Source organism: Pan troglodytes, chromosome 15 (genome assembly GCF_028858775.2).
Source record: "Pan troglodytes isolate AG18354 chromosome 15, NHGRI_mPanTro3-v2.0_pri, whole genome shotgun sequence".
NCBI classification, from domain to species: Eukaryota; Metazoa; Chordata; class Mammalia; order Primates; family Hominidae; genus Pan; species Pan troglodytes.
In genome coordinates, this window is record NC_072413.2 from 59,297,518 (window position 1) to 59,323,315 (window position 25,798).

At 42.3% G+C, this 25,798-nt stretch overlaps 1 protein-coding gene and 1 long non-coding RNA gene across 5 annotated transcripts in view; one reads left to right on the top strand and one right to left on the bottom strand.

Moving 5' to 3' along the window:
* Positions 1-21,018, bottom strand: part of LOC112205384 (uncharacterized) — a 28,179-nt gene extending 7,161 nt beyond the window's left edge. Inside the window, exon 1 of the long non-coding RNA XR_002939297.3 lies at positions 20,735-21,018. This is a non-coding gene — a long non-coding RNA (uncharacterized LOC112205384). The remainder of the gene's footprint in view (positions 1-20,734) is intronic.
* Positions 19,736-25,798, top strand: part of PRKCH (protein kinase C eta) — a 331,758-nt gene continuing 325,695 nt past the window's right edge. For 3 of the 4 annotated variants that reach the window (XM_009427900.5, XM_063792940.1, XM_063792941.1), the window contains exon 1: positions 19,736-20,664. In XM_009427900.5, coding sequence (XP_009426175.1) covers positions 20,302-20,664 — 363 coding nt within the window. In that variant the 5' untranslated portion in view covers positions 19,736-20,301. The remainder of the gene's footprint in view (positions 20,665-25,798) is intronic. The other variant, XM_001168420.7, reaches the window with a different exon arrangement.

The window sequence follows — 25,798 nt, forward strand, 5'->3', positions numbered from 1 at the left end:
GGCTGCAGTGAGCTGTGATTGCACCATTGCACTCCAACCTTGGTGACAGAATGAGATCCTGTCTCAAAAAGAAGTACATATCTTAAAGGCAAAATTTTATGGATTTACCAAATGATATACCCTTGTAACTACCACAAAAAGTTTATGATATAGAATTTTTTTCATAATTCCCAAGAGTTCTCTCATGTTCTCTTTCAGTTGACATTCTACATAGGCAACCACTGACCTAGTTTCTATCACCACAGAGTCTTCCCTATTCTATTTCTTTAACAGAGACAGGGCTATTCAGATTTTCTGTTTCCTCTTGTGTCAGATTTTTACATGTTGTGTTTTTCAAGAAATGTGTCCAATTTATCTAAGTTGTTGAATTTATTGGCATAATGTTATGCACAATATTTCCTTATTATTCTATTAATAACTATATGATCTGTGGCATAAAATGTAAGCATATACTTACCATAAATCCTGCCTTATAGGCTGTGAAGCATATAGCATTCTTGCCTTTCCCAGAGGGGTCCACTTCAGTTGTTTTACACAGTCCTTCTGAAGCAGGACTTATATGCCTTTCTTTATGGCATATAAGCCCTGGATCCGGGTTGGGGGAAAGTGTGGGGATCCACCATCTCATCTCATGGCTGCCCTAGACATGGCTTCTGTTCCCAAGTTCCTATTAAAGGTTTCTTTCTGAGAAAACGGATTTGTCAGCCTCTTTCTTCAACATCTCAGCTACCTTAATTTTGGGGTATAGGTTTGCATAGACCTGCTCTCTATGGAACATCCACAAATTTTGATTTTTAAAATTATTATTCAGGCTAAAATATCTTCTAAATTTACTGTGATTTCTTCTTTAACTCAGTTATTTAGAACTATGTTGTGGGACTTCCAAATATTTGGGAGTTTTAAGATATCTTATTGATTTCTAATTTCATTCTGTTATGTTTAGAGAGCATATTCTGTATTTTTCAATCCTTTGAAATTTATTAAGCCACATTTTATATTTCAGCACGTGATCTATCTTGGTAACTAGTCCATGTGCACTTGAAAATCGTGTTTATTCTGCAGATACTAGGTGAAGTATTCTCTATTTATCAATTAGGTTAAGTTGGTTGATAGTGTTCAAATCATTTATATTTACATATCTATGTCTAGTTCTACAAAGTACACGTAGGTGAATTAAAAATGTTCAACTGTGATTATAGATTTGTATATTTGTTCCTTCAATTTTTTTTTTTTTTTTTTTTGAGACAGGGTCTCACTCTGTCATCCAGGCTGGAGTGCAGTGGCATGATCTGATCACAGCTCATTGCAGCCTTGACCTCCTGAGTTCAAACAATCCTCCTGCCCCAGCCTCTCGAGTAGCTACAGATGCTACAGCTACAGATGTCTACCACCATGCCCACCTAATTTTAAAATTTTTTTGTAGAGACAGGATCTCACTATGTTGCCCAGGCTGGTCTCAAACTCCTGGGCTTGAGCATTCCTCCCACCTTGGCCTCCCAAAGTTCTGGGATTATAGGCATGAGCCACTGTGCTGGGCCTGTTCCTTTAATTTTCATATCCTGCTTCTTATACTTGAAGCTTTTTAGTCACATAAACATTTATATTTTTTATGTCTTCATGATGAAATGACCATTTTTCATTAAGGAATGTCACTCTTCAACTTCGATAATTCTTTTTGACTTGAAGTTTGTTTTGTATAATAATAGTATATCAATACCAGGTTTCTTAGATTTGCTTGGTCTATGTTTTCCCTTCCTTTTACTTTCAACCTATCTGGATCTTTAAAATGCATTGCATCTCATGCCAAAGCTCTTACTCGAATCTTGCTTTTTATTCATCCTTGCAATCTTTTTCTTTTCTTTGGACTGTTTAGTTCATTTATATTTAATATAATTATTGATTTGGTAGGATTTAAGTCTATCACCTTGCTATTTGTTTTCTGGTTGTCTCATTTTTTGTTTGTTTCTCATTTCTTCCTTCATGGCTTTATTTTGGTTTATACAATATTCTTCGTATTCTAATTCATTTATTGATTTTAAAGTTATATGTCTGTATTTTTTTTTTTTTATGGCTGCTCTAGGGCAGCATTCTCCAACTAAATGTTCTTTAGTAGTGAAAATGTTCTGTGTCTTTCCAATGTGGTAGACACTGGCTGCATGTGACTGTTGATACCTTGAAATATGGCTAGTACAACTGAAGACTGAAATTTAAATTTTATTTATTTTTAATTAATTTAAGTTTAAATTTAGTCACTTGTGGCTACTGACTACCATAGTAGTCAGCACAACCTTAACAGTCTGTTTAGAGTTAATATTATACTACTTCATGTGAAATGTAAGAATCTTACAATAGTACAATTTTGTTAACTCTGTCCTTTTTTTCTTTCTCCAAAAGCATTGCCTAAAATAAACACACACACACACACACAAAACCCTCTGTCCTTTTTTGTTATTGCTGTCATGTATTTTACTTCTACATGAATTGAGAGTCCTACAATATATTTGTCTTTAAATAGTCTGTTGTTTTAAAAAAATGAGAAGAAAAAAGTTATTTATATTTACACATCTACTTACCATTTCTGGTGCTATTTATTACTTTCTGTAGTTTAGATTTCCCTCTGCTATCATTTTCCATCACCACCCGCCCCCCAATTCTTCTATTAGTATTTAATATAGTTTATAATGAATCCTCCCAGCATTTGTTTATCAGAAACTGTCTTTTTTGTTTTCATTTTTGAGAAAATGTTAGAATTCTGGCCAGGTGTGGTGGCTCACACTTGTAATCCCAGCACTTTGGAAGGCTAAGGCAGGAGGATTGCTTGAACCCAGGAGTTGAAGAACAGTTTGGGCAACGTAGCTGAGACCCCATCTCTAAAAAAAAAAAAAAATTAGTTGGACATAGTGGCATACACTCGTAGTCCTAGCTAATTGGGAGGCTGAGGTGAGAGGATCACTTGAGCTTAGGAGGTTGAGGCTGCAGTGAGCTGTGATTGCATCACTTCACTCCAGTCTAGGCAACTGAGCCAAACAAGGTCCTAAAAAAAAAAAAAAAGCTGGGTTGCTCTATTCTTTCAGTACTTTAATGGCATCATTCCATTTCTTTTGGCCTCCACTGTTTCTAGTAAGAAGTCAACTGTGATTCATAGCATTGTTCCCCTTATGTCATTGACTTTTTTTTCTGTTTCAACATTTATTCCATATTTTTGGTTTTTAACCTTTTGACTACAGTGTAGCTCGTGTGTTTTCTTTCTTTATTTTATTTTTTGTATTTATTCTGCTTGGAGTTTGTTGATTCTTCAATCTGTAGGCTGATGTTTTTCACCAAATTAGAGAACTTTTTAAAAAATTTCACTCTACCCCATTTTCTTTTTCCTTTCTTTTACTGAGACTCTAATTATTATTATCTTTTATTTTAGAGATAGGGTCTCACTGTGTCCAGCACGGGCTGGAGCACAGTGGTACAATCAGAGCTCACTGCAGCCTTTACTTCAAGGCTTAAGTGATCCTCCCACCTCAGCCTCCCAAGTAACTAGGACTATAGACATGTGCCACCATGCCCAGCTTTTTTTTTTTTTTTTTTTTTTTTGGTAGAGATCGGGGTCTCACTGTGTTGCTCAGGCTGGTCTTGAACTCCTGGGTTCAAGTGATCTTCCTGCCTCAGCCTCCCAAAGTGTTGGGATTACAGGTATGAGCCACCATGCTTAGCCTTAGGACTCCAATTATATATATACTAACTTTGTAGGGTTGTTCCAGAGTTCACTGAGGCTGTTTATATATTTTTTCCAATCTTTTCCTTTCTGTTATTAAATTATATAATTTCTATTGCTCTCTGTTAGAGATAATTCACCCATCCTTTTGCCATCTCCAAACTGCTCTAACCATCGAATACATTTTACATTTCAGATATTTGCTTTTTTATTTCTAATATATCCATTTGGTTTATTTCTTTGCTGATCATTCTCATCTGTTTAATCACATATTCATCTTTTCCCATGCATCCTTACATATATTTATAATAGCTGTTTTAAAGACCTCATCTGCTAATTCCAACATTTGGGTCATCTTGGATTCTGCTTCTATTGACCATGTCTTATTTTGATTATGAGTCACATATTTCTGCTTCTTTACAGGTACAATATTTTTTAACCTCCTGTTGAATATTGTTATAAAGGAGTTACAGAGAGTCTGGATTATGTTATCTTCTTTTAAATGGTGTTGAGGTTTATTCTATCAGGCTATTAAACTACTAAAAAATCCTCTTGATCTTGCTAGGCTTTGTTTTGTTATGTATTATTATTATTTATTCTATGTCAGTTTTATCCTTAGTCCTGAGACATGGCCCTTTGTCTGGGACATGGTATTTACTCCTAAGGTCTATCCTCTTTAGAATTTCAGTTGAATGGATGAGGTGCTTAGTAAGGTCTCTCCATTTAGGCTGGGACAGTATTCCAGTGTTTGCAGTACTGCACAGCCTATGATATCTTGGCCCAGTTCTCTTGTTCATAGCAACCATTCTCTGCTAGGCCTCATTAAGTCCTATCCCGCACATGGGCTACACAGGAACGCTTGTGAAATCTTCTTTGTCCTCTTCTTCTGCATACTCCTTTCTTTGTGGTATTCTGTCTTACAAATTTCAGGGATGACAGCTACTCTAAACTTTTATCTAGATTTCTTCAGCTCAGCAAGACTTCCATACTTCCTTGGATTCCACTTCCTTTTAGTCTACTTGGTGTCCCCAGACAGAAAGCTGAAGAGGACGTGCAGATCACTTTGTGTTTCCTTTCTCTCAAGTATCACTGCCCTGCAATGTTTGTTGTCAAATGTCTAGAATCAGTTATCTTGTGTATTTCTAGTTGTTTCTAGTGGGAGGATGTGTCTGCCATTAGCTACTATCTATGGCCGTAAGTGGATGTATGTTTTGGTATATTGTCTACAACTTAATAACGTACGAAAACACACAATCACATTTTTCCTTTTTAAATTTAAAGATCTGTCTTTCATTACTGTATTAGGCCACTACTCTTCATGATTATAGATATTCTTAATCTAACTTCAATAACCATTAGTTTGTTGAAGTTCCTTTAAATGATTATAATTAACATTTCTAAATTATAATGATTAATAATTAATGTGAAATATACATCTGTACGACTCATTGCAGCTTTTATCAAACATTGAAAAGACATTTTTAAAGAGTTTAACACAAGATTTGGGTATAGAACAAAGTATATTCTAATATGCTTCTATTTTTTTAAAGTGAGATAAAATAAAATTTCAAGACAATAAAATCATCTATACAAACCTTGTTCACTGGTACAAGATTTAACTTGTAATTTTCTTAAAAACAACAAGGCCGGGTGCAGTGGCTTGTGCCTGTAATCCTAGCACTTTGGGAAGCTGAGGCAGGAAAATCGCTTGAGGCTAGGAGTTCAAAACCAGCCTGGAAAGCATAGCAAGACTCTGGTCTCCACTATAAAAACAATAACAACAGTAAATAACTTTTTTTCCTACTGGTTATAATTTCACTGGCACATCAAAGAAAATTCCAGAAACAAACTTGCCACAGACATTGTATTTCTAAGAAAGGTGATATATACATCATCAACAACAGCATAATTTATATGTTTTACTTTATTGTTTAGCAAACCATATCAAAGCAATCTAAACAATAATGCTGTTTAAATCAATCAATCAGATAAGGCCTATTGATTCAGTAATTTACTTAAGAATAGGATGCGCTCTGGGAGCCTCTAGCCTTACATTCTGAAGACCCAGAGAATGTGTAATAAAAAACATGCAGATACTCAGCTCTGATTCTGGCTCCTCATCTGTAAAATAAAGGTTTGGTCTAGAGTTCTCTAGCACATCTTCAAATGGACCCATTTTTCCTGTGTTCGTCTGGCCCATCTTATTACAATGCTGTTTTTTTGTTTTTTTATCATAAAACATTCATTCTATACATTTATTTTCATCTCAAAGTAATGATGGCCATATTTCTGTGTGATTATAACAATCTTCAAATAACTATAAATGGGAACAAAAATAAACATGCAGCTAAATGCCAGGTAATTTTATTTTATTATTTTTGAGTGAGACAGGGTCTCGCTCTGTCACGCAGGCTGGAATGCAGCAGTGCAATCAGGGCTTACTGTGACCTTGAAGTCCTGAGCCCAAGCAATCCTCCCACCTCAGCCTTCTGAACAGTCAGAACCACAGGCACACATCAGCACAACTGGCTAATTTTTAATTTTTTTTTTGTAGAGATGGGGAACTCACTGTGTTGCCCAGGCTTGTCTTGAACTCCTGGCTTCAAGTTATCCTCCTGCCTTGGTCTCCCAGAGTGCTGGGATTACAGGCATGAGCCACTGTGTCTGGCCCCAGGTAATTTGAAAACTTAAAATGTGTAACAATTATTCTATAAATATAATGCTTTGAGTCTCTGATTGCTATTACACAAATGGACCAAAACTAAGAAACATAGCTTGTGCATTTACATGGAAATATAGATGCTAGAATGATATCACTGCCTGCCACCAGTTATCTAAAACGGAGTCCAAGTTTTTAAAGTCATTTCCTAACTAATGTTAACAAGCACAGGTGTTTCCTGATTTCAGTTGTTCGGACTCTTAAAATGAGTAACTCAGGGAAATGTGTAAAATTCCTTTGTTGACTTCCTTTCTCCTGTATCAAGCCCAAGTTTCATCTTAGTACTCAATGTGGTTTTTATATTATCACACCCATTGTACCTATGAGCTTATCATCTGCCTTTATTTTTGTTATACTCACCAGAGCACTTTTGTCTTTCTTGCTACTTGTGTTATTTTTCAAGTGTTCCTCCACATATATGTGTGTGTGTATTATATATTATTTTTTATTTATTTTTTGAGGCAGAGTCTCGCTCCATTGCCCAGGCTTGAGTGCAGTGGTACAAACACGGTTCACTGCAGCCTCGAACTACTGGGCTCAAGTGATCCTCCCACCTCAGCCTCCCGAGGAGCTAGGACTACAGGCATTTGCCACCACACTGGGCCTAGTTTTAAATTTTTTGTAGAGACAGAGTCTCACTATGTTGCCCAGACTGGTCTTGAATTCCTGGCCTCAAGCAATCCTCCTGCGTCAGCCTCCCACAATGCTGGGATTACAGGCATAAGACATCACGTCCAGCCTCCTGCATATTTAGAATCTCAGTTTAAGTGATTATATTTGGACTAAAAGAATATGTCAAAAATTCTACCTCTGAGCTGGGCACCATGTCTCATGCCTATAATCCTAGCACTTTGGGAGGCCAAGGTGGGAGGATCACTTAATATCCGGAGTTCAAGACCAGCCTGGGCAACATACTGAGACCCCGCCTCTACAGAAAAATACAAAATTATCTGGGTGTGGTGGCACAAGCCTGTAGTTTCAGCTATCCAGGAAGTGAGGTGGGAGGATCACTTGAGCCTGGGAGGTCGAGGCTGCAGTGAGCCGTGATTGTGCTGGTGCACTCCAACCTAGGTGACAGGAGTGAGACCCTGTCTCAAAAAAAAAATTACCTCTGATTTGAAGGTTCTCTGCAAGTGGCAGGGTTGAGCCCCCTGCATAGTCATGGATCTGTGGCAGGGGCCAAAGGATGAGGTGAATAGGAGGGGATCTGTGGCAGGCAGGAAGGATAAAGCAAATGGAAGGGAAAGTGAGCAGCAGGATGAGGCAGAGCTGATAACATTAATACAATGCTGCAGGGCTTTGCAATGTGCTTTAAATTCAGTTTCTCATTTAATTCTGTGCAATTATATGATTTGTCCAAGGCCATCTAGCAATTTTGGGAGGATGAAAACCAAAGTGTTTGAAAGCTATTGTCTCCTATGCCTAGGGTTCTTAAACTTGAGAGAAGAAAAATCACCCAAATTTGTCAAATATTGTCAAATCCCAATATTTGGATCATCTAACTCCCCATGCCACCCCAAAAGGTCATGAATGGAAGATCTGAATTACCTTGCTACTACCTACTGGCTTCTAGAACTAAAATTATGTTGACTACTTTATTAGTCCATACTGCTATAAAGAACTGCCCGAGACTGGGAAATTTATAAAGAAAAGACGTTTAATTGACTCACAGTTCCATATGTCTGAGGAGGCCTCAGGAAACTTACAATCATGGCAGAAGGGGAAGCAGGCACATCTTACATGGTGGCAGGCAAGAGAGAGAGTGCAAAAGGGAAAGAACCCCTTATAAAACCATCAGATCTCATGAGAACTCACTCACTATCACAAGAATAGCATGGAGGGAACCGCCCCCCCTCCATGATCCAATCACTTCTCTCCCTCAACAAAACACATGGGGATTACAATTCGAGATGAGATTCAGGTGGGGCACAGAGCCAAACCATATCATTCCATCCCTGGCCCCTCCCAAGTCATATCTTTTCACATTTCAAAACCAATCATGCCTTCCCAACAGTCCTCCAAAGTCTTAACTCATTTCAGCATTAACTCAAAAGTCCACAGTCCAAAGTTTCATTTGAGACAAGGCAAGTCCCTTCCGCCTATAAACCTGTAAAATAAAAAACAAGTTAGTTCCTTCCAAGATACAATGGGGGTACAGGCATTCGGTAAGTACACCCATTCCAAATAGGAAAAATTGGCCAAAACAAAGTGGCTACAAGCCCCATGCAAGTCCAAAATCCAGCGGGGCAGTCATTAAATCTTAAAGCTCCAAAATGGTCTCCTTTGACTCTATGTCTCACATCCAGGGCACACTGATACAAAGAGTGGGCTCCCATGGCCTTGGGCAGCTCCACCCCTGTGGGTCTTCAAGGTACAGCCCCCTTCCTGGCTGCTTTCCAGGTGTTGGTGTTGAGTGCCTGTGGCTTTTCCAGGCACCTGATGCAAGCTGTAGGTAGATCTACCATTCTGGGGTCTGGAGGATGGTAGCCCTTTTCTCACAGCTCCACTAGGCAGTGCCCCAATGGGGACTCTGCGTGGGGGCTCCAACCCCACATTTGCCTTTGCACTGCCCTAGCAGAGGTTCTCCATAAGGGCTCTGCCCTAGCAGCAAACTTCTGCCTGGACATCCAGGCATTTCCATACATCTTCTGAAATCTAGGTAGAGGTTCTCCAACCTCAATTATTGACTTCTGTGCACCTGCAGGCCCAACGCCAAGTGGAAGCTGCCAAGGCTTGGGGCTTGCACCTTCTGAAGCAACAGCCTGAGCTGTACGTTGGCCCCTTTTAGCCACAGCTGGAGCTGAAGCAGCAGTGCATGGGATGCAGGGTGCCATGTTCCAAGGCTGCACAGAGCAGAAGGGCCCTGGGCCTGGCCCATGAAACCAAGTTTTCCTCCTAGGCCTCCAGATCTGTGGTGGGAGGGGCTGCTGCCAAGATCTCTGTGACATGCCCTGGAGACATTTTCCCCATTGTCTTGGCAATTAACATTTGGCTCCTTGTTACTTATGCAAATTTCTGTGGCCAGCTTGAATTTCTCCCCAGAAAATGGGTTTTTCTTTTCTATTGCATCATCAGGCTGCAAATTTTTCAAACTTTTATGCTCTGCTTCCCTTTTAAACATAAATTCCAATTTCAGATCTTCTCTCTCAAGTTCAGAGGCAAAATGCCATCTGTCTCTTGGCAAAAGGATAGCTCCAGTGTTCAATAAGTTCCTCATCTCCATCTGAGACCACCTCAGCCTGGGCTTCATTGTCCATATCACTACCAGCATTTTGGCTCCAACCATTCAACAAGTCTCTAGGAAACTCCAAACTATCCCATATCTTCCTGTTTTCTTCTGAGCCCTCCAAACTGTTCCAACGTCTGCCTGTTACCCAGTTCCAAAGTCACTTCCACATTTTCAGGTATCTACAGCAGTGCCCCACTCTTGGTACCAATTTACTGTATTAGTCTGTTTTCACACTGCTACAAAGAACTGCCTGACACTGGGTAATTTATAAAGAAAAGAGGTTTAATTGACTCACAATTCCACATGGCTGGGGAGACCTCAGGAAACTTATTTCGGTTGGTGCAAAGTAATTGTAGTTTTTGTAAATGTAATTGTGTTTACCTTTAATGGCAAAAACTGCAATTACTTTTGCACCAATCTAATACAATTATGGTGGAAGAGGAAGCAAGCAAGTTCATCCTACATGGCAGCAGGTGAGAGAGTGTGCAAAGGAGAAAGAGCCCCTTATAAAATAATCAGATCTCACAAGAACTCACTCACTATCATGAGAACAACATGAGAGAAACTGTCCCTATGATCCAGGGTGGTTGACATGTGGGGATTACAGGTCCCTCCCCCGACATGTAGGGATTATAATTCAAGATGAGATTTGAGTGGGGACACAGAGTCAAGCCATATCAACTACATAGTGGGATTTTAATAAATTAGTACTGAACAGAAGCAGTACCTTAATTTACCTACTTTACTTGTCCAGCATTTTGAATAAACATTTGCTAAATTTCTGTGTTCAAAACAAATGATTCTTGTGCTTCAGCTTCCTAAGCAGCTGGGATTACAGGCATGTGCCACCATGCCTGGCTAATTTTTGTATTTTTAGTAGAGATGGAGTTTCACCATGTTGGCCAGGCTGGCACATACATATTTTACACCAAGTAGGGTCATGATGAATTACAGTTTGATAGCCTGCTTTTTTCACTAACAATACATTGAGAAAGTCTACAATGGCTACTCTAGTAAATAGCTATGGCTACATCCTGGTAAAATAGTCAATTTAAAGTGAAGCTCTCCATATTGGTCCATTTTCATACTGCTATGAAGAAATACTCGAGAATGGGTAATTTTTTTTTTAAAAGAGGTTTAATGGAATCTCAGTTCCACATGGCTGGGGAGGCCTCTCAATCATGGCAGAAGGTGAAGGAGGAGCAAAGGCACGTCTTACATTATAGCAGGCAAGAGAGTGTGTACAGTGGAACTGCCCTTTATAAAACCATCAGATCTCGTGAGATTATTCACCATCACAAGAACAGCACGGGAAAACCTTCCCCATAATTCGATTACCTCCCACTGGCTCCCTCCACAACATGTGGGGATTATGGGAGCTACAATTCAAGACGCGATCTGGGTGGCACACAGCCAAACCATATCACTCTGCCCCGACCTCCCACAGCTATGAAAAACATAACTAAGAAGGCCTGAGTGACCTTAACATTAAGATCATTTGAATTGATAATAAACATTTTGTGTATTAAATTTTATCACTATAAAAACTATTCAGTTCAAAGGCTAAAAGAGTGTGTAGAGGTTTTCATAAGTGACCTAAAGGCAATTCCAAAGGATTTTGAAAAATCCAAGTATGATGCCCAAGGACAAGAATGAAATTACTGACTGGATGGTCACTGAGTATACCAGAGAATGCCATCAAGACCTAGAGAAAACCCAGTAAAGGGTAAAGAGAATGATGCTATTACAGCAAAATAGTCATTTTCCTTTCACAGGTTTCTTACACAAGCCATACAGTTTAATAATTTGGTTATGACTTGTAGTTAATAACTACTTGGCTTGTTAATGGACAAGAACCAAATGAGAAAAGTTAATGGAACAACCTGACCATTAGCTATATTAATAATAGCTTTAGAGAAAATGATTACTATTTTAAACCATATTCACATGCTTCTATCACTAATCCTTTTTTAAAATGTCAAAAATATTAAGTTCTGCATTCAGAATTAAAGAATTTTAAACCATTTTATTTTGAGACAGGGTCTTGCTCTGTTGCCCAGGCTGGAATACAGTAGTGTAATCATGGTCGGTGATCAGCCTCAACCTCCTAGACTCAACCAATCTGTATTAGTCTGTTCTCATGCTGTTGATAAAGACATACCCGAGACTGGGCAATTTACAAAAAAAAAAGGTTTAATTGGACTCATAGTTCCATGTGGCTGGGGGGCGCCTCACAATCATGGTGGAAGGCAAGGAGAAGCAAGTCACATCTTACATGGATGGCAGCAGGCGAAGAGAGCTTGTGTAGGGAAACTCCCCCTTATATAAACATCAGATCCCATGAGACCCACTCACTGTCACGAGAACAGCATGGGAAAGACCTGTTCCCATGATTCAGCCACCTCCCACTGGGTCCCTCCTACAACACGTGGGAATTCAAGATGAGATTTGGGTGGGGACACAGCCAAACCACATCACGATCCTTCTGTTTTAGCCTCCTGAGTAGCTGGGACCATACGCATGTGCCACCACGCCCAGCTAATTTTTAAAATTTCTTATAGAGACAGGTTCTCGCCATTTGCCCAGGCTTACATTATTTTAGTTTGGAAAGATATTTTTGCCTCATTTGGTGACATGCTAGTTTTACGTGTTAGAAGTGGATACAAAGAAATGTTTGCAGTGACTAAATGCAGTTAGATTTGGCTCCCCTAAATAATTTATCTCTTCTTTTTTATTGTGTATGAAGTCCTTTTTTGTGTATGAAGTTTTTTTTATTGTGTATGAATCTACAAAACTATAATTGGGCTGTCATAAATCTGTTTCTTAATAGAATGGCAGCAAGGTTTTCCAGGGTTCAAACTATTGCTAGAAAGGCACTTAGATAATATAAAGGATTTCAAATGAAAATATTCTAATATGGATAGATTCAAGTAGGTGAGATGTCAAAAAATAAATTAGCCATAGAAGAGATTTGTATTTGTTTTGTTTACATACATAAAATATTTAACCTCACTCGATTTTCCTGTTAGAAAACAGTGGCAGAAATGTTTTATGAAGTCGTTGCTGTTGATCACCAGGCTGTCTGGGCAGTTGTCAGTACAAAGTTTTACTAACTTGACTGCTTTTTATGGGAGGATTACTTTTATTTGTGCTTTTCTGTTCTGATCTCAATCCCTGGAATCTGTCTTACTTAAGTGGACTTTTGAGGCAAATAGTCATCGAAGGCTCTTCTTTTGGGGAAACCTGAGGAAGGGCGAGAAGCTCTCCCTGTCTCCTGGATCTGCTTGTCCTCTTAGGACCCTTCCCCTTTGGGTTTCCTTCCCTTTATTCTCTCTCTCATCATGAGCTGTGCATCCACTGACACCCTAACAGACTGGCCGTCAGGAGCCTTTGGCTAGCTGAAGTCCTCACTCTCTGATCTCATCCCCCCATGCCACCCCGCCCTGACTTTGTCTCTGTTTCTTCCTCCAAGTCGTTGAAGATCTTTCCTTTATCCATCATGAAGTCTGGAAACTTCCCAATGATATTTCTAGTTGTGGGTCGTTCTTTACTCATTCTGCCCAATATGCTGCATCATTTTCAATATGAGACCAGTGTTTTTCTTTCATTCTGAGAAACGTTACTATATCTTTGAAATATCTTACATTTCATGTTCTTTTTGTCCCATGAGGAGGACATTATGGCCCCACTTATTTAGATGTATCTTTGCATACTCAGAAATGGATATAGACAGGCACTTCTAGGACCCCTGCCCTGCAAACCACTCTCTCCTGCTTGCTGAGAGTCTCAGTCTTCCCCTTTGTACTCAGTGTGTAGTAGCGGTAGTTTTCAATCCTACTATCCATCAGAATCACGCTGGGATGGAGCTTAGGCATTTATTTTTCCAAAAATTCATCAAATCTCAGCTCTACCATGTATTAGCTATGTGATCCAATTCACTTAACGCTTCAACTCTCGGTTTCCTTATTTGTGAAATAGAGATAATAACATTTCATTTGGTTGTCATGAGGATCAAATGAATAATGTTTGTCAAGTGCTTTGTTGGCTGGTGGATGCTCAGGAAATTATAATACAAATACAAAAGCCAAGGTAACAGCTGAAGTGTACCATGTGCCTGGCAAGGTATCAAATGCCTTATGTTAATTATTTTATCTTCAGAGTCCTTTAAAGTAAGTACATTTATTTGTACAATGCTCTACAAATTGTTTTCATTTACCTGTGTTGCATTGTTTTCTTTATCCTTTTGTATACATATTTTTTGTACTTCTTAGCATATTTATATTTCTTACTCTAGTTTTCAAATGTTATTTACTGGATTTTTTTTTTTTTTGAGACGGAGTCGCTCTGTCACCCAGGCTGGAGTGCAATGGCGTGATCTTGGCTCACTGCAGCTCTTGCCTCCTGGGTTCCAGCTACTTTCCTGCCTCAGCCTCCTGGGTAGCTGGGATTACAGGGACATACCACCATGCCCAGCTAATTTTTGAATTTTTAGTAGAGATGGGGTTTCATCATGTTGGTCAGGCTGGTCTCGAACTCCTGACCTCAGGTGATCCACCTGCCTCGGCCTCCCAAAGTGCTGGGATTACAGGTGTGAGCCACTGCGCCCAGCCTATTTACTGTTTTTTTCTATGTTGTTTATCATATATAATTTTAGTAATTACATAATATTCCATTAAGTTGCTATTCTATAATATACTCAGCCATTCCAATATGGCTGAACTGGTTCTTCAGGCATAGAACTCATTTTACTTTGAAACTTCTGATGTACACTGTCAAACTGCCCCTCAAAGCCTGTGCCATTTTATAGTAACATGGGGTCACATTTGACCTGGCTGTGTTATTCTCTAAATTCTCTAATTCTATTAAATGGAATGGGAGTTGTGTGAAATGTTCCTTAAGAAATTAGAAAAATGACAGTGATTCAATCAAGCAACCAATCAATTTAAAAAGCATTTTGATAATGTACTAGGAATTATATACAGAGGAGTCTAAAGTTATAGTGTGACTAAGACAAGAAACAGTAATAGTGATCATGGAATAAAACCCTCTAGTCTATAAAAGGACCTATAATACAGATATATCTATATTGCAATAGTTGCTATATTGTATCACATACAATCCATTAGTGATCAGCGTGGGAGGTGTAGAGAAAGGGAACCCCTTGCTCCCCTGCTTTCAGGGTCAGGGCCAGCTCTGGATAAAAGTTGTTACATAGGAGAAGTTGGTATTGGCAGACAGTTCCTTCTCACAGAGACCTTGTACTGTGTGCTGCTCCCTACCTGACCTTATGTCACATAGGCTGGAGACAATTAGAGTTTTCCTGGAGATTAATTTTGAGATGCTGATAGCAAAGATCCTCATTCTGCTGGGGCTGTTAAGCTGGGAATGCAGGAAGTTGGGGCTGTTGATGACCATCTTCCCTGGCTGTATTTAGGGAGCCAGTTGCAGGAAGAGAAAATGAGGAACAGGGAGAGGGGAGCAAAACCAACAGGTGATGAGAGGGGGAAGGAAGGAGAGAAAAAGTGCTTGAGCCAGACGGTGAGAGGGTAGCTTGACAATTACCATGGTAGCCTGCATTTTGCCTGTAGCCTTTTGGGGTTTAAATACTTCACGTCAAACGTGTGACTTCAATCAGGCAATTTTGGGCGGCAGGCTGAGAGCCACAACATAGGTGTTTCTTTTTAACTAAGGCCCATGCTTTCGCCATGTCTTGGGTGTCATTCCCTCCTACAGTCTCAGAACCCTATGATCTCTCTCCTTGGTGTTGCTTACCGATTCTAAACAAGCCCTTCTTCTAGTGATTCCATCTTCTTCCTCAGCTCTCACTCTCCTTCCCATCCCAGCCAAACTTCTTGAAAGGGTGCCTACATTCACTCTCTCACACCCTTTTCACCTCAACCTACCCTAACAGGCTTCCACTCACAACCCCCTACTGAAACTGTTGAAAGATTACTAAGGACCTGTCCATGCCAACTCCACATGCCATTCTTTTTAAATTTATTTTTATATTTTGTAGAGACAGGGTCTCACTTTGTTGCCCAGGCTGGTCTTGAACTCCTGGGCTCAAGTGATCCTCTTGCCTCAGCCTCCCAAAGTGCTGGGACTACAGGCGTGAGCCACGGTGCCAAGCCCATGTGGCGTTCTTTAGTCCTTGCCTACTAAATCTCTTGACATCATTTGACCTAGCAGACAATTCCTCCCTGCTTGAAAACTTTTTGGTTGGTTTCCATAATACCTGGACACCACATCTTCCTGGCTACTGCTTTTCTCTTACCTCCCTGGCTACTGCTTGTCATCCCACTTGCCTGCTTCTCCTCCACCTATAAATGTTGGAGTTGCTGGAGGGCTCTGTCCTGGGTCCTTCTCTCAAGTTGCATTCTCTTCCTATCTTCCCATAAAGAGTCTGATCCACTATTCTAGCTTCAATTACTATCTGTATACCAATGGCTCCCAAATTTGTCTTTAGCTAAGAGACTGCCCCTCTGAGTGTCACAACCACATAGCCAATTCCCCACTTCAGATTTCTGCTTAAATGTATCAAGATATATCAAACTTGATAAGTTTTGAATTGAGCTCTTCATCCTCCCCTCCCACCCCCAACTCTTTATCCCTGCCCCAATCTCCTCTTGCCATGTTTCTTTCTTTTTTTGAGACAGGATCTCACTCTGTCACCCAGGCTGGAGTGCAGTAGCATGATCATAGGTCACTACAGTCTCAACCTCCCAGGCTCAAGTGATCCTCCTGCCTCAGCATCCAAGTAGCTGAGACTACAGGAACCTGCCACCACGCCTGGCTAATTTTTATATTTTTTTGTAGAAACGAGTCCTCACTTTGTTGCCCAGGCTGGTCTCTAGGCTCAAGTGATCCTCCTACCTTGGCTTCCCCTGCGAACACAGGCACGTGCCCTGGGTAGTTTTAAAAAGTTTTTTTTTTTTTGTAGAGATGAGAGTCTCCCTATGTCGCGCAGGGTGGTCTCAAACTCCTGGGCTTAAGCCATCCCCCCACCTTGTCCTCCCAAAGTGCTGGGATTACAGGCATGAGCCACCGCACCTTGTCTCATGCCGTTTCTTAACTCCCTAATAGCTCCCTAGTCCACACAGTTGGCTCAAGCCAGATTCTGCAAGTCATCCTTGATACTGTCCTCTTCCTCATTCCCTTCAATCTGTCATCAAGACTTGTCAGTTCTACTTCTGAAACACTTCTTGAATTCATCTATTTATCTTCATCTCCATCACTACCTCCTGAGTCCTGGCCACCATCTTCTCACCTCTGGACTTTGGCAACAGCTTCATAAACTGGTCTCCCCACACTCGTGCTGCTTCTTCCAATCCACCCCCGAGAGAGATATTTTATTTTACTAAAAAAATAAAATGGGACTACAGGCACATGCCACCACATCCAGCTAATTTTTTTAGTTTTTATTTTTTGTAGAGACAGTCTTGCCATGTTGCCAAGGCTGGTCTTGAACTCCTGGGCTCAAGCAGTACTCCTGCCTCAGCCTCCCAAAGTGTTGGGTTTATAGGTGTGAGCCACCTTGCCTGTCCCCAGAGAGGTATTTTAAAACACAAATCCTCATCTTACCCTGGCTCTGCTTAACAGCCTTCAGAGGCGTCCAGTGGCCCATAGATAATGTCCAAGGCTTTCCTATGATCTACCAGTCTGGTCAGTGTGACCACCTTTGCAAGCTCATTTCAGCCACTCTCCCCTCACCTTCCTCAGTTCCAGCCACGCCTTCCTCAGCTCCAGCCACGTAGGGTGCTTTTGGTTCCCAAACAGGCCAACCCATCTGTCTCCTCAGGAGCTCTGAATGAGCTGATCTCTCTGCTATTTGCTTTTTCAAGGAACCCTTCCCTGACCACCCATCCAGTTATAATACATCACCCCTTGGCACCGTGGGCTTTTCCTTCACTGCACCCTCTTCTATTTGTTGTTTTTCCTCCTTGTGGGACTGTAAGCCCCAGGAGGGCAGGCACCATGGCTGTCTGACCCACTGCTCTGTCACCATTGCCAATCCTGATAGGTACTGATAGGGTGAAGATGGAGTGTCTGGTATCGTCATATCCCAGTCCCAGGACAGCTGTGTGGCCACCTACCATTTGGGGACTGTTTTCTTTTTAAAATTAAAAAAAAATTTAAAGTCTACACCCCATGATTCTGTATGGGGACTGTTTTAGCCCCAAAGTCCAACAGGAGCAAATCCTTTAGTGGCTCTTAAAGCTAGAGTTCAGCTGTTTGGAGGAAAGGGTGACAGAGCTGACCCACAGGGTAGATGCGACATCTTCCCCTGGAGCACTAAGGCCAAACAGGAGCCCCCTGGACGTTTGGGAGCAGGCTTTACAAGCCCTGCCTAAAGCTAAGATGTCATTAGAGTGATGCGTTGCATCCCTGCCTTGTTCTCTAAGGAAGCTTTGGTGTTTTCAAGACAGGCCCTCTCCCCCCTGGCCCATTGTCCTTACTTGTTTTCATTCTGTATAGTGCTGTTATTACGGGTCAGGCCTCCTTGCACTCATGTGAAATCGTTGAGAACCTACTCAATTAGAAAGTTCTGAACAGGGCCTTAGAGGAGTGGGGGCTAGAAAGATGAACCTGGGGCCAGGCACGGGGGCTCATGCCTGTAATCTTAACACTTTAGGAGGCAGGGGCTGGAAGATCACTTGAACCTGGGAGCTGGAGGTTATGGTGAGCCATGATCACACCGCTGTATTCCAGCCTGGATGACAAAGCAAAACCCAGTCTCTAAAACATAAAAGAAAGAAAGGAGGGAAGGAAGAAAGAAAGGAATGAAAGAAAGCCGAATCTGCTCCGAGGGAACCAGTATAGCAAGACAGAATGTAATCAAGTATCTTAAGAGTGGCCTAGGCTTGGCTGGGTGCTGTGGCTCACGCCTGTAATCTCAGCACTTTGGGAGGCCGAGGCAGGCGAATCACTTGAGGTCGGGAGTTTGAGACCAGCCTGACCAACATGGAGAAACCCTGTCTCTACTAAAAATACAAAATTAGCCGGGCGTGGTGGCGCATGCCTGTAATTCCAGCTACTCGGGAGGCTGGGGCAGGTGAATCGCTTGAACCTGGGAGGCGGAGGTTGCGGTGAGCCGAGATGGCGCCATTGCACTCCAGCCTGGGCAACAAAAGCGAAACTCCGTCTCAAAAACAACAACAACAACAACAACAAAAAGTGGCCTAGGCTTTTTGGGAAACAAATTGGTTGTGGCTGGCCCTCAGGGAGCAAGCTTTGCGGCATAGCAGCGTAGGCTAAAAGGTCCTCCCCGGAGACAAAATCTGCAGGGACCACGGGGTGGGAAGCATCAGAAGGCTGCCCACTCTGACTGCAAATACAACAAGCTGGAGTGTTCCTAGAAGAGGCAATTTCTTCCGCGTGTGTGTTGGAGACAGCCTGTGTGTGTGAACATTTTCTGCCCTTGCTGCGCAGGGCTGGGTGGACCAGGAACCACCCGCAGAGGAAGAGACTTATTACCTCTTGGCCATGTCTGTCTCCAGAAGAACCGACCTTTCCTGCTCTTTGTGCAACAAGACACACCTTCCGAGGAAGGAGGCGAACAGGATTTCCATCATTACTACTGCCCTATTAAAACACACACATACACACAACTGTGTAATTAGCCTCTGCAGGAAAGGCGCACAAACAGGATGCGTTCGAGCTGACCCCGGGATGAGCCATCCCTGTAAATATTATGAAAAAGAACCTCCCCGCCGTGCCCCCGCCTCCGGCCAGGGCCTCTTGGGGATGGCCCTGCAGGGTCACCAGCCCACCGGGGAGGTTGGGAGAGAGGGGGCGGGCGACTCCTCGCCGCGCGGGTTCCTGGCTGGAGCGCCCTCCTCTGCGTCCTCCCAACCTTCCATCGCTCCCCAGGTCAGTCTACCACGCCTCAGGTGTTTGCTCGGGCTGGGCCACGAACCCTTTCCTTTTTGGCCTGCGCCCGGGGTGGCCCCTAACCCGCAGCGCACGGCCAGACCCAGCGCTACAAGGAGGGCGCGCAGGGCGGCGCAAGCGGGCACTGGCCTCCCGGGGGCTTGCGCGGGGATCCACCCACCGCAGGGCCGGGCCGCGGACCGCGGGCCACGCCCCTGGGGTTCGGAAGGCGCGGGAGCGGACGCGGGGGTTCTCTGAACTTGGAACCTGGCAGTGCGAGGTTCTCGCCGGGGATGCGGCGGCGGCAGCTGCTTCCTGGTTTGAAGCTCGCCGAGTGGGGGAGAGCGTGAGCCTTCGGAGGCGGGGGCAGGAGGAGAAGCAAGAGGAGGCGGGGGAAGAGACGCCTGGGGCTGGGGCTCACCGGACGGGTAGGTCCGGCTCTCCAGGGAGAGGAGCTGCCCGGCCCTGGAGAAGGGGCGAGTCCTGCGCGAGTCCCCGGGAGGCGCCGCGCGCTTGGAAGGGACGGTCGGGCTTCCCCGGCCCGCTGAGGGCTCGGCGGCGGGCTCCCCTCCTTTCCACCTCGGGAGGGAGGGAAGGAGGGGAGGGAAAAGTCCCACGGAGGAGGCAGAATGGCCAGTCGAGGGGCGCTTAGGCGCTGCCTTTCCCCAGGGCTGCCTCGACTCCTGCAGCTGTCCCGAGGGCTGGCCTGAGACGGGACTCCCGGTTCTCCCGCTGCGAACCAGCGCGGCCCCCCGGGGCCGGGGCAGCGGCGCCGGCATGTCGTCTGGCACCATGAAGTTCAATGGCTATTTGAGGGTCCGCATCGGTGAGGCAGTGGGGCTGCAGCCCACCCGCTGGTCCCTGCGCCACTCGCTCTTCAAGAAGGGCCACCAGCTGCTGGACCCCTATCTGACGGTGAGCGTGGACCAGGTGCGCGTGGGCCAGACCAGCACCAAGCAGAAGACCAACAAACCCACGTACAACGAGGAGTTTTGCGCTAACGTCACCGACGGCGGCCACCTCGAGTTGGCCGTCTTCCACGAGACGCCCCTGGGCTACGACCACTTCGTGGCCAACTGCACCCTGCAGTTCCAGGAGCTGCTGCGCACGACCGGCGCCTCGGACACCTTCGAGGGTTGGGTGAGTAGCGGTGACCCCTTCCCTTTGTGTCCACCCAACCCCCGTTCCCCTTATGTTTTTCAAAACTCACCCGGGTCCCGCTTTCCCATCGCTTTGTGGCTGAGGGAATTCCCTCCAGACTTTGGTCTTCGTCCAGGTGGCCGCGGCACTGGTGACGCGACCGCGGTGGGTGTGTGCAGGCGCAGGTGTGTCTCCAGGAAGCCGGCCTGGACACGATCCCCTTTCAGGACAGCGGCTTGGCCTAACGGGAAGTCGGGCAGGGGTCCAGGGCGGTCACTCTTTCCGCTCAGTCTTTGGGTAAGGAGCTCCAACTTTCAGCACGCGAGTGATACGTAGGAAAGGCAGAGAAGGAGTGATACGAAAGGGACTTGATTTGGGTAAAGTGCTTCAAGCGCTACTTAGGAGAAAGCCGTACATTCTCGCGAGTATTATTCATAATGTTTATGGATACATGTTGGTTCAGCCGCTCAGACGTGCACACGTGTTTCGGCTTGCACATCCCAGAGGTACATGAGCTAAACTGGCAGGGAAATGAGCGCCTGGGTCTGCACGTTGGCAGTTTTATTATTTAGCATTTTTCCAAGGAGATGAGATTTACATATACTTGCAAGTAACTTAGTCCGAGGTGAGAGTCCTGCAGTGTGGGTTTCTGCTGCTATGGGTCTGAGAAGAGGCTGTAAGGACTCCTCAGGAGGTTAACTGTCTTCCCTCCCCCCATCACCAGCCTGTGTTCCTGGGTATTGACGTGTAGCTACCCGCAGCTCTCCACTTGCCTCTGCTTTTCACATAGTTCCCATGAGGCATAATTTCTGCTGTAAATCAATTAAAACTTCTAGAGCACTCTACACGGTGCTAACATGCTTTTACTGCCTAATCCTCACACTGTCTTTGTGATGCAGGTGTCATCGTTCCCACTTTGAGATGATGGAATGATAATTATAATAAAGTAGTCTGATTTGGCAAAGTGGAGTACGTCATTTGAAGACTCTCAGGAGTTTAATAGTTTAAGTTCTGGAGGGAGTCAGTTTTGAACCCAATATCAGTATTGAAAATGTTTGAAATTTACAAGTGGTGAAATCAGATGGATGGTGATGAAGGCTCATTTAGGTATTTATTTTATACTTTGTGGAATTAGTAATTTTACCGTATATTTTCTAAAATTAAAGATGGCTTGTGGAGCTATTCCTTTCTTTTAAATAGAAGTACAAAAACCATAATGACTAACCTTAATCGTCAAATTATATTGAGTTAATTTCCCTTCAGCCTAATTTACTTTGTGGTACTTAGAAGTGGGGACTAGAGAGGAATTGCTAAAATACAGTTAGATATTTACATTTATCCTGTGAATTTCTGGAAATGAAATAGAAGTGCGTGTAGGCATCCAGATGGAATTGTTGAGTTCTATTAGTGTCTGATTAGGAGTTAGGTTGGGCAAAGCTCTAGAGGAACTAGGTTCTGAATTATGGTGGTGCAGATTGGCCAATGGCCATGAGAAGCATCTCTTCCTGGAGATAGCCTAGACTCGTCCTTCTCAACCATAATCTGCCCACTTGAATCACCCAGCGACCTTTAAAAAATCCCTACTTTTAAAGATTCTAGATAGGAATCTCTGGCTGTGGAACCCCATCATCCGTACTTTTAGGCTCACCAGGTGATTCCAGTATGCAGTCGAGGTGGAGAACCTGCGGCCTACATGAAGACAAAAAGATGAGGATTTCTTGGTGTCATAAGTGTAGGAAGATCCACGTTATCTGACTAGGTGGCATGTACAGAGCTGCTTATTGTTCCACTGGATGAATATTCAATGTAAATCAGATATCGATATTTATAATGGTCTGAAATAATTACACTTAGATGTTTAATACAACCCACTGGTGGTGTTTTGGAAAACGTTGAGTGGTTGGTAGGGAGGGTCAGCATTTAAATGACCTTGAAACCAACGGTTTTTCATGCGTTTGCATGCATCAGAAGGCAGATTTTTTTTTGTTGTTTTTTTTAAAAAGGTTTTGGGTATTTCAGAACTGTAAGGATATGGTACATAGGTTGGGCAGAGTGTTGTTTCTTTTCTTTTTAAAGAAAATCTTGTTAAAAATATTTGGAAATATATGGAATGCATGCTTTTTTTAAAAAGGTATCCTTTATAGGTTCAAAAATGCTTTAAAAAAAATAGAGATGGGGTCTTGCTACCTTGTTGACCAGGCTGGTCTTGAACTTGTGGCCTCAAGCCATCCTCCCACTTCAACCTCCCAAAGTGCTGGGATTACAGGTGTGAGCCACTGCATCTGGCCCAAAGGTGCTTTTGAAGTTCAGGATTAAAGAAATACTTATTTATCTTTAGTATTTTAAATTGACATGTAGTTTATTCAGAGAGTTAAATGTGGAATAATTGAATTTACTCCATAATAAATTTATGGTTGCAAGTGGAACTACAGATTACTGACTTAAAAAAAAACTATTGAAGTTGCAGTTTCAAAAAACCCCCAAAACCTAGTGACTTAGTTTTTGCTAGATCCAGAGAAGCTCTTAGCTGTAGGTTATGGATGAGAGGATTCAATATGGTTAAGATCTCAATTCTTCCCAAAGTATTCAATAGATTCAGTATAATCTCAGTCAAAATCTAAGTTTGTTGTAGAAATTGACAGACTGACTTTAAAATTTATATGGAAATGTAAAGTACTGAGACCAGTCTAAGAATAGTTTTGAAAAAGAACAAGTTGGGGGACTTACAGTATCTGATTTCAAGGCTAACTGTAACACGACCATAATCAAGATAATGTGGTATTGGAATAAAGAGAGTCATACAGATCAGTGGAATGAATAGAAGAGAGTCTAGGAATAGATCCACACATATATGATCCACTGATTTCTGATAAAGCTGCCAAGAAGGCAACTCAGTGGGGGAAATGATAATCTTTTCAACTAATGGTGCTTGAACAACTGGATAGCCACATACAGTAATATGAGCCTTGACACTTACCTCACATCCTACAAAGACATTAATTCAAAATGGATTGTAGACCTAAATGTAAGAGTTTAACTGTGAAACTTCTATAAGAAAACAAAATTGTAGTGACCTTGGGTTCAGCAAAAATTTTTTAGATAGTGTACAAAAGGCACCAACTATAAAAAAATCAGTAAGTTGGACTTTATCAAAATGAAAAACTATTGCTTCCCAGAGAATGTTTAAGAAAATAAAAACCCAAGCCACAAATGGGGGAAAATAACTGCAACACTTAAATGAAAGATGTGTAACATGAATATATAAAAGAACTCTAACAGCACAATAATAATGAGAAAAATACCTAATTTAAAATCCAACAAATGACTTGTAACTTGTCAAATATTTCAATAGGCACTCACCTTCATGCCAAATAGCACATTAAAAGATGCTCAAAATCATGAGTCATTAAGGAAATGCAAATTAAAACCAAAATGAGATCTCAGAATGTTCCCACTAGAAAGGTTAAAATTAATAAGACTGACCATACCAAGTGTAGGTGAGGAAGTGGAGCACCTGGAACTCTCATATGCTACGGTGAGGAATGTAAAATGGTAAATCATGTTGGAAAATAGTTTGGCAGTTTCTTAAACTATCAAGCATATGCCTACTATATAACTTACTGTTTAGTATTTACTAAAAGAAATGAAATCATTCATACAAAAGCTTGTCCACGAGTGTTCATAGCATCTTTATTTGTAATAACCCCCAAAGTGGAAACAACTCAAATGTCAACAGATGAATGTTTAAACAATTGTGGTTTATCCATACAATGGAATATTACTCAGCAATAAAAAAGATGAACTATTACACATGTAACAACAGGAGTGAATCTCAGAATAATTATGCTGAGTGAAAGAAGCTAGACAAAAAAGTATGGTTTCATTTATGCAAAATTCTAGAAATGAAAAGGAGTCTATAGTGACAGGAAGCAGATCAGTGGGTGCCTAAAAATGGAGAGTGGAGGTGAGGGAGGTGGATTACAAAGGAGGCAGAAACTTTTAGGGGAGATGAATATTTGTGTTATTCTGATTGTGGCAATGGTTTCACAGTTATATACATATGTCAAAGCTTATTAAATAGTTCACTTTAAGTATGTGCATGTTACTATATGACAATTATACCTGAATAAAGCTGTGGGGAAAAAAACCAATCAGGACTTATCCATATTTTACTGAAGGTGTTAAGTAAGATGCTATGAAATGACAGAATTTCAGCTGAGCCAAGTCTGACTCTTGAAAACTACATTTCCTCTTTAGTGCAGAAAATATTTATGAGAGTGGGAGCGTAGAAAAAATGAAATCACAATAAAACAAATTAGTTTCTGATTTTTGGACACGGTCTCATTTTCTAAATTATCACTGTCAGTTTTTTTTTCTGCTGCTTCTAGAACATGTTTATTTTGCATAATTTCTCTGGCTTCCAAAATCTGAAGAATTGCCTCTGTTTAAACTCTATTTTCTTCTTTCGTGTACTTGCTCTTGATTTGCTGACCTTCTAAATGGGGACCAGCATCTAATGCTTAATGCAGAGTGCTGGGGACATGGGGAGGCAGGAGGAGCTGGAGGCTGCGTCATGGAAAGACCTTGGCGCCCCCTCAGGAAGGAAGGACTGGCTTGGCAGGATCCCAGGCTGTTTTCCTGGTTCAGCCCTCCCGAAGACATTGTGTTCTCTGCAGCCCTGGAGGGCCGCTTTCTCTCAATTTCTCAGTGAGTTACCTGTTTTGTAATCAGTCCTGTCAGGTGAAGCAGCCATGTTACTACTGGACAATCATGGATTATCTTTTCCCTTCCTTCCTGGATCCAGGTGTCTGAATTTATACCACCAAAATTCTTCCAGATTTTCTATCTAGTGGTTCATTCTCTTTTGTACTTTGTAGTGCGGTTGTTTATTCTCATGACTGATTTTTTTCTGAGCCAATTGGAAGGAATGTCTCACACTGACTGATCAACCCACAGTGTTTAAGAGGAAAAACATATTTTAGAATCTTGAGGGAGTTTTATTTCAGTGTATGTGAATTGTATTGGCTATGTAGCGTCTTCATTTTTGTTGTAAGAAGAATTTTGCTACAGTGGGACCGGCCGCTTCTCATCACAAACAGGTTGTGGCTCAGATATTTTCCCCTTTGGAGAGCAT